Source organism: Belonocnema kinseyi, chromosome 6, assembly GCF_010883055.1.
Source record: "Belonocnema kinseyi isolate 2016_QV_RU_SX_M_011 chromosome 6, B_treatae_v1, whole genome shotgun sequence".
Taxonomy (NCBI): domain Eukaryota; kingdom Metazoa; phylum Arthropoda; class Insecta; order Hymenoptera; family Cynipidae; genus Belonocnema; species Belonocnema kinseyi.
This window is the reverse complement of record NC_046662.1, coordinates 25763032-25778443: the sequence shown is the minus strand read 5'-3', so window position 1 is coordinate 25778443 and position 15412 is coordinate 25763032. Positions and strand designations below refer to the sequence as shown.

The 15412-nt window shown below is 31.9% G+C and overlaps 1 protein-coding gene across 1 annotated transcript in view; it reads right to left on the bottom strand.

Moving 5' to 3' along the window:
- The window catches only part of LOC117174596 (zinc finger protein 600), a 181149-nt gene that overhangs the window by 32041 nt on the left and 133696 nt on the right, over positions 1–15412 (bottom strand). The window contains exon 8 of the mRNA XM_033363826.1: positions 6769–6960. Within this exon, the coding sequence (XP_033219717.1) occupies positions 6769–6960 (192 nt within the window). The remainder of the gene's footprint in view (positions 1–6768; positions 6961–15412) is intronic.

The window sequence follows — 15412 nt, the reverse complement described above, 5'->3', positions numbered from 1 at the left end:
TGTCAAATCTCTCGAAAATACAGTTGGTGGGTAGTGGTGTTTCCTATATTTGTAGGGGGGGTGGGGGTGGCTGGGGGTGGAGGTTAGTCCGTTTAGCGTGCAATCAACTCGGTATACTTATAAGATACTACCATGATTTTTTCAGATTTTTTGGTCCAAAAATAAATTAGGCCAAAAACCGGCCTTACCGACCATCCCCCTTTGAGCTTAAATTCATAAATCGCACGAGAATTTATAGGTTAATTTTTGGAGGAGCTTTATTTACTCGATATAGGAGTTGAAGTACTTTTGCAGTTGGGGTGAGCATTCGCGATTTTCCGGCAATTAAGTGACCCTCTGTTCGCGCCTCCTCTCTTTTTTCTCCCTTTTTCGTATCATCTCTTCAGCAAGCATTGAAATATAGAGAAGCGTAAAAAAAAGACCGCACAGCGGAAGTTGTGTGCACCACCCGGTGCACCGTCGACCCGTTATAATCGTCGGCGATGGTAGTCACGATATTTCATTGCGAATTGAGTACTTACTACGTGAGTCGAACGTAACATAGCCCGCAGAGTGTCGCGCTTCCTCCCAATCACCCCCCCCCCCCCCCCCCCCCCCCCCAATATCTTTCTCTCTCACACTCACACTCACACTCTACTCACTCTTTCACACTCACTCTTTCACACTCACTCTTTCACGCTCACTCTCTCACACTCACTCTCTTACTCACAATTACACTCTCTCCCTCTCTCTTACTCTTGTATTCTCCCTCAGTGCGAGGGAGTAAATCACGCGGGATTTTAATTAAACTTGTCATGCATTTCGAAGCTGATATAGGTACATACATGCAGCAATGCCAATGGCTCGAGCCACTGGGTCCACAGCTCGTAATATCGCGCACGCATATCGCATCACTCATAATCACTGGTCGCGAAACTCGTAAGTTTGTAAAGTGTACAGAAGTACCTGCAGTATATTATATCTTCACGCTGTATATACTATGCACGTAAGAGACCGTTTTTGAATTACGTAATGGATAAAAAAAGGTAACAAAATATTTCACCTCCCCACCCCTCTCTTTAAAATACGTAATTTATGATTTCCAGAAATAATAAGATATAGGACTCGAAATGAATGAGAATTTTTAGTATTTAGTATAATAGTGGCTCACAGGTAAAGACTTAAAATATAAATATTTAAGGCGAAAGTCAATTTCGCCCCAGCTACCTGCGTACAGTTCTCCCACTATGCGGCTTCCCCTCAACTGCTGCCACCGAGCCTGGTCAGCGGGTCGCCTTTTGTGGATAATGAGGATTAAAATCTGGAATCTAACTATTCTTTCATTTAGCACTTTGTAATTTACAAATATAATATTCGAAATCTGCGAATTATAATAATATAATAAGAATAAATTTTTACTTTTCAATTCAAATAGCATATCGTTGAAATTGTTATAATTTGAGGATCACGAATATTATATTTGTAAACTACCACGTCCTGAACTAAAAAAAAAGTTAAATTCTGAATTTTAATCCTCATTAGGTACAAAGGAATCCAGCTAACCAGGCAGCAGTTTAATTTGGTAATATTTTTTAAAGCATAGGTTCTTTTATAAACGGAATAGAGAAATATCTCAGATACGGGTTTAAAATTTTTCTAAACAAAAGGACAACTTTTTCAGCCAAAAGATGAATTTTTAACAAAAACTAAAAAAGATATAATTTGATACAAAAAAAAGAAAATTAATTTTAAAACCAAAAAGAAGAATTTTTAGCAAATAAAGATTGTCAAGTCATGTGACAAAAAATTTGTATCCATATTGTTAAACCTTCAATTCAGCAGACGAACTTTCTGTTTAAAAATTGAATTTTGAACCAGGAAATATAAATTTTGAGCAAAAATATCAATTAGAAAAAGGTAGTCAATCAAATTAATGAAATTAGTCTTTTTTGGTTAAATTCAATTGTAGTAAATATTAATTTTTTTTAAACTGAAAGTGCAACTATTTAGCTGAAAATAAATTTTGTTGTTGAAGTTTATAATTTTCGGGTTTCACTATCAGCTTGATATTTATTATTTTGATTGAAAATTTTTATAAAGCCAAAAATAATTTTCCTAACGCAATATTACTTATCTGATTCAAAATTAAAATTTTTGATCAAGCTTTATATTTCCAGGGTGAAAATGGAACATTTTTGTATAGAAAACTGGTCTGTTTGCCTTGAAAATTCAACATTCTTGTAGAAAATTCTTTTGTTTTGTAGAATAATCAATTTAACAAATTTTAAATTCAGTTTGTGTCAGAAGAAAATTTAATCATTACATTCTTTGTTAAAAATTAATTTAAAAAAATAGAAATTCAACTATTTTGTTGAAAATTTCTATAGTTTCTTAAAGTTTTTTTTTTGTTGCAAAAAGTTAATAATACTGGTTTAAAATGCAACTGTTTCATATTAAAAAGGTTTCTATTTATATTAAAAATTCCAGAATTTTATATTATGTAAATTATTTAATAGGACTGCCTATTTTACCCTCCACAATAATAATCTAAGAAAATATTTGTACAAAAAATTACATTTTCAATTGTTATCGATAATTCTGATAAAGAAATTCATTAAATAGACGCTTTAAGACGCTTTAAGATGTGTTTTATTAGCGGATTCGTTTATTTTACCCACAATAATAAATTTAAAAATGAGACGGTTTTGTGTCTCTATTAAGAATTTATCTTTCCTTCGTCCTTTATTGATAAAAATTATTTCATTTTAATAATAATAATCTTTATCTAACACAATTTCTAGAAATAAATCTCACCATTATGTACTAATAAACCTAATTTTTGGATTTTGTTTCTAATAAATTTGTATAACAATTAAACATGTTGTTAGCTTTTCTGTATTTAAGAGCGTCTATTTTTTTATTTTTTTATATTCATATATTATATTTTTAAAAAATCAATGAATAAGGCTACGCGCGCAGGGAAAATATGAAAATTTATAGTTTTGTGGCAATTTGAAACTTAAATAAAAATTTTGAAAAGCCTTATTTAATGTTTTTAAACATTTGGGATGAAACAATTTGATTGATTATTGTTTACTTTAAATAAATTAAAATCAGAATATCAAATTTGAAACATTTCAAAATTATCATTTATGAATATTACTATTAAAATTTTATTATTTTTAGGTCCACAGAATAATTTCAGGTACGAAGCATTTCAAACTACAGGAAATTCCTAATCCGCCATAGAGTACCACAAATATTAAATACATGATCGAAATTTAATTAAAAGAGAGGAAATTTGAAAGAACTACATTCAAGTCCCTCTTGATGTTTCAATAAAATTGATTACAACGTTACGTGTGAAGTTATGGATGAAAATTACCGACAAACAAACACAATATCGTACTCATTGGTACACGTGTGAGTGGATCGCACTGGTGTCCTCGCAATTAATTGTCAGCTTCCTCGAAGGCATTGATCATGTGCGAGCATTGGCACGATAAATGGCCCAAGAATGCCACGTCTCGGTCGGGGATCTCGATAAATGAATATCGATTTTATCGATAGCAAGCACAAGAAGACTACTCACAATAAATGCCTTACTCAAGAAACTTGGAGTTCTGCTTTTTTGATTAAAAAAGAAACACTTTTCACCACGAAAAATGTTACATTTAAACAAACAAATTTTCTTGACTAGATTATTTGGTTAAAATTTTTTTTGTTGGAATTAAACAAACTTGGTGTAAATTAATGCAGGCTTTATTTAGATAGAAAAAATTATTTAAATTTGATAATAACTTTTTTCAATAAAGCAAAAATTTATTGTGCCATAAATAAAAGAAATATTATATAATTGAGTTAAGGAAGAATGTTCTTTATTTAAAGAAATTTTGAATGGATCAAATACAATTGTTTTTAAATCCAACAAAAGGGAGAGGAAATGGGGAAGGTAAAGAAAGGGAAGGAAAGTACGGGAAATTAGAGAAAGGGAGAAAAAGTTCTGAAAGAGAGGGACATAATGTAAAGGAAGGGACAATAGGAAAAGGGATTGAAATTGAGGAAACTGAGATTGAGAAAAAAGGAGAAATACGGGAAGAAAGGCAAAGTACGGGAAGAGAGGGAAATTATGGGATGCAAAGGAAATAGATGTTTCAGAAAGGGAAGGACAGGGAAGTAGGGGCAGTGAAGCGGGGAGTACTGCAAGGAAGAAAAAATCAGAAGAAGCAAGAGGCATTATGAAAAGCAAAAAATTGAAATTATGGGAAGGGAAACAGGGAAAAGGGAGAGAAATTAGGAAAAAGTAGGGAAAGTGCAAGAAAGGAGCATAATTAGGAGAAGCATGCAAAAGTACAAAAAGAGAAGGAAAGGACGAGAAGACAAAAGAAATGCGGAGAGTATACGAAATTAGAGGAATAGAGGAAAGGTATGTAAAAAGAAAGAAGTTTTGGGAAGCTAGGGAAAGTAGAAGAATAGGAAAGTACAGCAAGGCAGGGGAAGTGAGGGAAAGTATAAGAAGTAGAAGAAGACAAGGGAAGTAGGAACAGCGAGGTGTAGAGAGGAGTTTAGAAAAAGAAGGTGAAGGACGGCAAAGAGGGGGAATTAGAAAAACAGAGAGGAAGAAGGCAAAGGAAAAGAATGTAAGGAAGAGTTGTAAAATGAGGGCAAAGGAGGGTATTCTATATTCTATAGGTGTCGAAAAGTATTAAAAAAATTAAAAGGAGTCAGGAAAAGTAGGTAATCGGGGGAGGGGCAGTCAGAGGAAGTAAGTGCAGAAGGAGAATCAAAAAAAGGAAGGGGAACTACATGAAGAAAGAGTATGTGCGAGAATATAGGGAAATAAGGTACAGGAAGGAAAGGAAAGGATAGTACCTAAGAAGGGAAATTAGGGGAAACAAGGGGTAGTAAGGTAAGTGATGCAAAGTAGGTCTGGGGAGGGCAATTGAAGGGAGGAAGAAAAAATAGAAGAAGAGATGGACATTACAGAAAGGGGCGAAAATTAGGAGAAAAGAATAAAACTTATGAGAAGGGAGGGTAAGGGTGGAAAATTAGAAGAAAAATTATGAGAAGAGAGGGAAAGTAGGAGAAAAAATAAAAATGTTTAAAAGAGAGAAAAAGTATAAAAGAGTGCGGGGAAAATAAGAAGGGGGTGAAGTAAGTGAAGGAGTGGAAATTAGGAGAAGGGAAAGCATATAAAAAGAAAGACATTGTAATAAGAGAAGAGAAGTACGGAACGGAATGACAAAATCTGGGAAGGGATAGAAAGTAGGAGAAGAGAGGGAAATAAAGGTAAATGGAGCAGGGGAAGGGAAGAAAAAGAAGAAAGAAGACGTACGGAAAGTGAGGAAAAGTAGGTAAAGAGAGAAAGATCACAGGAATAGAAGGGAAGTACTGTAGGGTAAAAAAGTAGAAGAAGAGAGGGAATGTAGGAAAAGAGAATGAATTTGCGAAAAGGAGGTAATAAAAGTAAAGTGGAAGAAGGGAGGTAAATAAAGAAATGGGAGTGGAAGTAAGGGAGGAAAGGGAAATAATAAAATGGTAGGGAGAAAAAGTATGATAAGAGAGGGAAAGTAGGAGAAGGGTGTATATTCGAAAAGGGGAGATAAAAAAGAGAAGTAGAAAAAAGGAGGGAAATTAGGAAATGTTAGTGAAGGGGAAAGGGCGGAGAAGTAATGGAGGGGAGGCCAATTGTGAGGGGAGAAGAAAAGTCGTAGAAAGGAGGGATATTAGGAGAGGACAAGGGAAGAGTGATAAATTAGAACAAGGAAGGGGAAGTTAGGAAGTGTTAGGAAGTGAGGGAACGTAAAAGAAGGAAGGGGAAGTAGAAAACTGAAGTGAATTTGTAAAAGGGAGGTAAAAAAGAAGCAGTGAAAGATGGGGAAAAAAATTAAGAAATAGGAGTGGAAGTAAGGGAAGAGAGAAGAATAATGGAAAAGGCAGAGAAATAAGGAAGGGATGGTAAATTACGGGGGAAGGAGGAAACAAGTAGAATGGAGCGACCTTAGAAGAAGGAAGGAAAAGTGAGGGAAATCATTAGACGTAGTAAAAGGAATATGCAGATGGGGTAGCGAAGGGAAGTAGGCGAATTTATGGAAAGTAGGTGTAGGGAGGAAAAGTGAGATAAAGTAGAAGAAAGAACGGGAAGTGAGGAAGGGTTAGAAAATGAGGAAAAGTAAAGGAAGGCAGGAGAAGTACGACGAGTAAGGGGAAGTAGGTGAAGAGAGGAAAATGACAGGAATGGACGGGAAGTAAGGTAAAATAGAAAAAGTAGAAGAAGAGAGGGAAAGTAGGAGAAGGCAGTAACTTTGGGATAGGGAGGTAAAAAAAGAGAAGTAGAAGAAGGGAGTGAAATTATGGAAAGGGAGAGCAGGTACGGGAGGAGTCGCCATTGATGGGAAGGGAGAGTAAATATTAGACGGGTAAGAAATTAGAGAAAGGGAGGAGAAGTGAGGGAAATTATGAGAAGGAGAAGAAGAAATGGGAAGAAGGGGTAGCAAAAAGGAAGTAGGGGAACTTAGGGCAAGCAGCTGTAAGGGGGGGAAGTAAGATGCTGCAGAAAAATAAGGGGAAGTTAGGAAGAGTTAGAAAGTAAGGTGGAGTAGAAGATAGGAGGGGATTCAGGGAATTGAGAAGAGAGGAGAGTAAGTTTTTGGAGAAAGTGGAGCCATAGGGGTAGAGAATTTTGACAGAGGGTGAGGAAGTAGGTATTTTTTAGAAATACAAGGATCATTTCAAGATTTTTGAGATCTCAGTCACTATGAATTATCAAGTAATTTATTTAATACATACCGAGCTAGTTGCCATCGGATTTTTGCAATATAAGGACAGTGACTGCATTTGAAAAGTTCACTGGGGTTACCATGCACTCTTTTTCTGTGAGCTTTCAGTTCTGATTTGGAACGTAGAACAGTTGCACAGCCAGGTAAGCCACATTTAAATTGTTTGCCTTCATGACGCATCATATGCTGTCGAAGTGAATGTCTGTAAAAAAAAAATAATAAATTACAACTTAGTATCTCTCAAGTTATGATTTAATAATGATCTCGATTTTAAATTAAGATTTGAGAAGTAAGAGTGAGATTAAGAAAGAGTGAAGTTTCAGAAGCTAAAAATCTTTAAATTTGAATGAGTAAAAAATGACTGATTTCCAGTCAGTTTTGACTGATTCGAATAATGCGGATTCGAAAACTGACAAATCACTCAAAAAAGACTTATCGAGTCAGTCAATCTGAATCACTGATGGAATCAATCATTTTATATGATCCAATATGTTGTTTTTACTGATGAAATCAGTCATTTTTTATTTTCCAATCAGGAACTTGCAGTTATTAAACAATTTATTTTGAATTCTAAGCAGTAACTTTCACTAATTGATTAAGACGTTCTAAATTAACTAAACTTTAATAAACAGTAATTAAATCATTAATTTTAACTGGGCTGATTCCTAGATTACCCTTGTTTAATCAGTCATTTTGAATGATCTAATCCGTAACTTTCAATGTGTAAATCATTAATTTATAGTCAATTTTATTAATTCATTAATGGACTAAATCATCTGTTATAAACACTGTTTTGTCATTTGAAACGATTGATAAAATCAGTTATTTTAATTGATCTAATATGCGATTTACACCGATGAATCGGTCAATTTATATGATTTAAACGGTAATGCCCACTGATTGAATCAGTAGTATTGAATGGTCTAAACGATAACTTTTATTGATTAAATCAGTAATTTTTCATGTAACTTCCGTTAATATAAACAATCACTATCATTAATTAAATCGATCATTTTGAATGTAACTTTAATTAATCAAAACATTCACTTTTAATAGTCTAAACAGTAGACTTCACGTATTAAATCAGTCACTTTAAATGATCTAATCCATTAATTCCAATGTGTGTCTGTTACTTTTATTGAATGACAGTCATTTCAAGTGGTTATTTTATGCAGTCAACCAAGTTCATTGATTCATCTGTTAAAACGACTGCTTTGTGAGTAGCAATGATTGATTTTCCATTGAAAGCATGCTTAATTAATTTAATAAGTCTAATTTTATGTGCACAGAAAAAACTAGGATTTCTATTAGAACCAATTTATGGTGGAAAGAAACCCACAATGATAAATCGTTTTTAAAGGAACCCAAAGTATGGATTTAAAACGTTTCAATATCACCCTTTTCTCACTTCTGGCTACAATCACTTCGAAGATTTTACAAGTGAATGATGAATATATTACTTTATGATTCGGAATAAATAATATTGCACTGAGACAAATTTATTTAAAAACTAAGAGATTAGAAGGGATATCAAAATATTTTAAAGAATTTGAGAAATGTGAGGATAACTTTAAACTCCCAGATTTTTTAATCGATTTCATTCATTTAAAGGTATTTTAAAGGATTTAGAAGATTTCATTTCATTTGTAAAAATTCCGAGGAATTTAAAAAAGATTTTAGAGATTTTAAGGGATACCAAAAGATTTAAAAGAATTTGAAATATTTGAGGGTGTTTTAAAATTTGAAGATTATTTAATGGATTTCAATAAATTTAAGGGATTTTAAACGATTTTAAAGATTTTATGGTGTTTTCAAAGATTACGAGGAATTTTAGAGAGATTTCAAAAGAATATCAAAAGATTTCAAAGAATTTGAAATATTTAGCGGTATTTTAATACTACAAGATTTTTCAATAGATTTCAAGTTAAAAGAATTTCGAAGGATTTCAAACATTTTACGGTATTTTTAAAGATTCCGACGAATATTAAAGAGATTAAAAAGATTTTAAGGGATATCAAAAAATTTCAAAAATTTCAAAATTTATAGCGTTTTTAAAGATTTCAAGGAATTATAAGCATAGTTTAAGGAACATTAAAAGACTTAAAAGAATTTATAATATTGTGGTATTATTTAAGATTCCAAAGAATTTTTAAGAGTTTTTAAAGATTTCAAGGGATATAAAAGGATTTCAAAGAATTTGAAGTATTTAAGGGTTTTTTAAAAGTCCAATATTTTTTTAATCGATTTCGACAATTTGGAGGTCTTTTGGAGGATTCGAAAGAAATTATGGTATTCTTAAAGATTCCAAGAAATTTACAGAGATTTCAAGAGACGTCAAGGGATATCGAAGGATTTAAAAAAGTTCGAAATATTTTTGAGTATTTTAAAACTCAAACACTATTCAATGGATTGCAATAATTTGAAAGTATTTTTAAGGATTTCAAAAATTTCATGGGATATCAAAATATTTCAAAAAATTTAAAACATTTAAGGATATTTTAAAAGCATCTGATTTTGCATATTTATGCAATATTACGTTAATGTTAAATTTTGTAAAGAAGTTAGGTATTTCGATTACTAATTTCAATGTTTTGTTTTTATAATAAACAATCTTTTGTCAATATTTATCTGTATACTTATTCATAGTATTTTTTTATTTCGAATAAGCCCGCGCTATTTTTGCACATGCGCAGTTGAAAACGTCGGTACCCACTAATGGCCATCTATCGGATATCAACGAATTAAAAAAAACCGTGAAAAAGTGTTCCTTTAGAGCCTACGTTCTAAAGGATGCTAACTTTTACTTGAGCAACAACATTACTGAACCTCCAGTTTTTTATGTGTGTGTGTAAAATACAAAGAGGTGATAGAGAGACAGACAAAAAAGACCTAGATTTGACACGATGGGATAAAGAAAGTAGTTTCTTGGAGATACAGAGATAGGAAAAGGACGAAATGTAGAGTATGAAAAACTGAAGAATGATAGAGAAAATCAGCTAATAATTAAATGTATGACTATAAGGTAATCAAGATACAATAAATGGTATAACGAAATGAAAAGGGATTCCAAAAGTGTCTAAAAATGCAAAGGGAAAAGAGATAATGGTCGTATGCGAAGAATGGAGGAGAGAAAACACGAAGATGTTAAGGAAATTTTAACGGAGGAAAGATTGAGAGAAGAATGGATGAAGAAGGTACACGTAGTTACATGAGTTAGAGAAGATGAGGGAGTATGGATGAGTGAGAATCGAAAGCATGAGTAGAAAGGAAAGAAGGAGAAAAAGGTAAGTTAATTAGAGAATAGTTCAGATTATTTATTACGATAATTAGTAATTAAGCGATACGAAGAGGATTAATAAAGTTATAAAGAAACGAAGGTTGTGTAAGCCTTAAAGGGGCACCTTATAAATGAAGAAGAATAAATATTGAAGATAGCGGAAATAGGAAGAAAAATTTGGGTGTTGTATTGCACCTAATATTCAAAATGGTAAATTTTCCATTGGTTTCTGCAGAGTATGTGAATGGGTAAAGGAGACTTAAAATGTATTAGATGATGGTATGAGCGGAAAGGAGGAGAGAAAAGACAAAGAGTTTAAGAAGATTTTAAGGGAGAACAGACTAGGAAAGGAATAAATGAAGCAAGTAGAAAAAGCTAGAGGAGTTCAAGAAGAGTGAGGGAGTATGGAATGTAGAGAATGGAAAGCATGATTCGGAAGAAAAGGAGGAGAAAAAGCAAACATAAGTGAATTAGAGAGTAGTTCAGCTCAAATATTACGATAATTAAATAATAAGCGACTGCAGAGTATATGATTGGGTAGAGGAGACGTGAAATGTATCAGCTGGTCGTATGAGAGAACAGGAGGAGAGAAAGCACAACAATGTTAGTATGAATAAGGTAGAGAAAGCCAGAGGAGCTAAAGAAGAATGAGTCAGTATGGATAAAAGAGAATGGAAAGCATGAGTGGAAAGGAAATGAGAAGAAAAATGGAAAGGAAGTAAATAAGAGAATAATTCAGATTAGTTATTACAATAATTAGGTAGTAAGCGATGTAAAGAAGATGTGATAAGGGTGTAACGGAAGAAAGGTAGTGTAAGCCCTAAAGGACCCCTTATAAATAAAGAAGTAATAGTGGATGTAGAGGAAATAGGAAGAAGAAATGTTCGAATTGTATCGCATCTAATATTCAAAATGGTCAATTCTCCATTGGTTTCTTCAGGATATACAAGAAGAAACAAGAGGAAAAAAATGCCCGTTGAAAGGTATCCAGCCTCCTAAATCCGTTTCCAGTTTGCGCATTACTATCTGCGATCCGGAGCCTTTTCTGCGCGAGAAGCTGCTGGCAAGATCGATGACTTTGAATTGTTCTCCCGGTGGCATTGGGCAGGAATTCTTCGGCATCGCGATAGGCAGCACAGCAAAAGAGTGAGAGAGTGAACGAGTTGCAGGTACGTACCAGGAGAGATCAGAGAGAGAAAAGAGAGAGGAAGGAGTGATAGGGTCGAGGAAAAAGAGAGAGAAAAGAGTGAAAGAGGGGAGGGAAAAGAGAGAGGAGAGAAGAGGGATGTGGCAGGAGGGAACGTGAGAGATCTGGGCCGTCCTCGAGGAAGCTGGCCCGCAATTGGTCGCGCAAGTGTAACGCAAAGTTTCACATTGTCAGGATACCCGCCCTCGCACGAGCACGATATTTACTTTTAATGCCTGCTTGTAAGGTAGCTCGGTTAGTACCTATAATTCCCAGCAAAAGCCACTGGTCGCGCTCTTATCCGAGGACTTCAAATCTTTCAAATTCCAAAAGAGCATGGAGAGTAGGGAAGGAAAATAAATGTAGCATGTCATAAGAACCTAACCCAGAAATTTTCGACACTGATATTTTTGTCTCAAATAAAACAAAAACCTTATACACAACCTGGCGAAAAGATTTTTTATAATATCATTTTCAAATCGTTTTCTCATTGAAATGCCATAAGAATCTAACTGTGAATTTGCACTTAGGCATATGTGCGCATGCGTAGTTGAATGAAGATAAACTGATGATGACGACTGACAAATCTAAGAGCGGAAAGCAAATTTTTATTTTTTATTAAAGTAAAAATTGGATTTTTTATCAGCGGCCGAAGTTTTTTTATCACGACTAATCGTACGCCTCGATAAGAAACAAAAATTCTAAAAATTCTGGAAACTTAATAATATTTTTAAATTGCAGAATTTCTAAAAACAAAACCAAGAATCCAACGACCTAATATGAACAATTACCATGAAATGCTTCCATCGTAATTCGAAAAAAAGGATACAAAATTTCCTAAAAAAGAAAGAAATTCATTTTCTATTGACAAAAATGAAAAAGAGGAAAGAAAAATGAAAAGGCAAGCAACCAAATCTATTTTCTTCTCTTTTTCATTTCTTTCGCAATCTTTCCAGTGCCCTTATTTAATCAAGAAAAATGTGTGCAGGGAGGAACAGCATCGTGGTTTCGCTGCTGTTTCTATCTGCTTAATTTTTTTTACATTGATAAGGGTGCTGTATGTGGGCCGAAACGTTGGGGATTATGTTTTACAAATGTTCTTTGAATTGATTTTTAGGTATCAGTGAGAGAGCATTGTGATTTCGTTGCTGCTCCTACCTGCTTAAATTTTTCTTGCCTTGATAAGGGTGCTGTATGAGTGCCAAAACGCTGGTAATTATTTTTGACAAATTGCACCCAAAAAAAGTTATTTTCTCTTCTTCTTTCGAAAATTTTTATTTTTTTCAAATTAAAATTGGAACATTTCATGATGATTGTCCAAATTTCATCGTTAGAATCTTACATTTATTTTCACGAATTCCGCAGAGTATTATTATTTTTCTAATATATGTTTTTGCATCCTTTGAGCAACTCAGTAGCTGTAAAGCAACTTTTCTCTTTTTTTTAAATGGACTACCAAAACTGAAAAACGTGATCCTTGGGCATAAAGACATTTCTTCTTAAATTTTCACTTTTGAAATATAAAGCAATTGTGTAGTATTTAGTCTGATAAAAAAAATCTGTAGAATTGTTTCAAATTCTTCGGGAAAATCTGAGAAAAAGTTTTTCTGGATTAATTTTTAAATTATTCATGCAATTGAAAAAGTTTTCGATAATGTTCACTGCGTATAGTTCATTTATAATTTGCGCAATTTTTGAAATTATTGAATTGAGGAAAATAGAGCTAATGCTAATTGCTATGAATTTTAAAGGAGAAATCTAAGCGATAAGAAAAACAAATTTAACAACAATAATAACTTTAAGATTTCTAACAACATTTGGTTAATAAAATCGAACTATTTCTATCTGAACAATTTTTTTTATAAAGGATGCTTAGATTTTTTCTTTAAAATTAGGAGTAATTATAAAAAAATCCTTAAATAAAAGATGCAGATCATTCTGAAATTAATCATTTTTGCGCTGTCACTTTTCTTTATTGGAAAATCTTTTTCAAAATAAACTAATAAAAGGGTGAGAGAAGTGATAAGAAATTATTAATGTTCTTAAAAATCAATGATTTTTCATAAAAATAGGAAAACATTTATAAAAAAGTTTGAAAAAAATGTAAACGCTTTTTCAGGAAACTGCAATGAATTACAATAAATTAAAACATAAATTAAGAATTGTGTACATTTTCGTAAACTTTCTTTATATTGTTATACTTTATTGTAGTTTTAACATTTAACAAGAAAGTTCAAAAATAGTTTTTGTATCAATCTCTATAAAATCGAAGTTTTTTTACTTAAATCTTGAAAATTAAATTTTTTTTTAATATTGCACCTTGTCGTATTGTACAAACGTAAAAGCTTTTTTGTGATATCAATAACTTGAAAAGTTTAACCTAAAATTATTTATTTGCAATGTTTTAAATATTTTCTCATCCTAGGTCGAAAAAGAACAACATTTTCGAAAAAACAATGGTAAGCTTTTATATATTTTGTGGTAAAATATACAAACTACAATGAAATATAACAGTAAATAATGATATCACCATAAAATACAAAAAAAATACAAAATTCGTCCAAATAACAAACAAAACTACTTATTTCCTATAATTTTTCTTTCATTAAATGAAAATTAAATTTTTTTACAATTTTGGATAATATCATAAAAAAACCAACATAGGCTTTCAAGGGTCGAAAATCGTGATTTATAAAGTTTTTGAGTAATCAACTGGTAATTAAAATAAAAAATGTTCAATGATTTTGAATAATATTATTAAAAAGGTCTTTTTAATTTTTCAACTTTTTTGTATTTTTCTCAAAAAAGGTTTTAAACTGAAAAAATAAATACAAAAAAACTTTTCATTTTATAGAGATTCTGCAACTTCTTTCTAATTGTTTTTTAATACAACCAATTATTTTTAAGTAAATCAAGAAAAAAAGGATTTTTCGGGTTTTCTGGGCAGCTTTAGCAAAATTAATCACAGAAATTTTTTCTGTATGAACTTTTTCTTATTATGTTTAGGGTCTTTAAATTTCTAAAATTTGTATTTTACGCTAGGTTTTACTCAAGTTTCTTTCCAAGAATGTCGATAGGTGACATTTCTTATATTAGATATATCACTTTCATTAGATATAACACCACTTTCTCCTACTTAGACAAATATTTTTCAGGCAGAGACCAATTCTTGAAAATATATAGTTTCTCTAAAGTGATTTATTTTCATTACTTACGTCGATTTTTCTAAGAAATTTGTTTCCAATCAGAAGATAAGAAATGACTGAAAGAATAATTACAGACTTGGAATGATTTAGGTGCTTATAAATTAGAAGCATCCAAATGTAATTTTCTCAAAAATGAATTTACCTTAAAAATAGCAATTTTTTCAAATAGACTCTGAAATGAGACGTTTTTAATGATAAAATAGTGAATAATGGAAGCTTTTAATTAATAAAAAAGCATTAATCCTGATAAGTGTTTGCGTTTTTCAACAGCTCAATTAAAATGTTAAACACTAGTGTGGAATCGACTAGTCTCCAAAGTCGGTTTCTTTAAGAGGTACATAAATATTTAATAATGAGTATTTTCTGTCACAAGCAGGTAATCGAAACAATAATTTAAGTGGACTCGAAGTTTCTTTGACGTTACACAACAAAAGGTTAATTTACTGGATAGACTTTGACGAGAAAAGGAGAAACAAATGAGGTGGATTCCAAGCCGGACTCACACAAACCAGACCTTCGCAGCATCGATCTTTTTTTTTAATTTTGGCTACTTATTTTTTTAGTAGAGAAAAAAGATACAGCCAAGTATATTTTCGCAATTATTTTGAAAGTTACTGCACTTTTTCTATTTTAAACATTATTAAATCTCTAAGGCACGAACTGCAATAGTTTTTTAACAATTCAAAAATTGTTAAATAATTTTTTTTTTAGTAAAGAAAATACTTTCATTTGGTGAATATATTTATTTATTTTATTCGTGGGGAAAATTAGATAAAACTTTTTAAATTTGAATTGAAATTATATAAAAATCCCGCAAAATAATGTACTCGAAACTTTAAAGTTTCGGAAAATGAAAATATTCGAATTAGACAATTTTTTTAATTATCAAACTGCAAAACGATGCAACTTTTTTTTTAATGGCATAGAATTTATTTTAACTTATTGTTCTTGTAAAAATCTAATTCTTGTTTTGTTCTTTCTCATT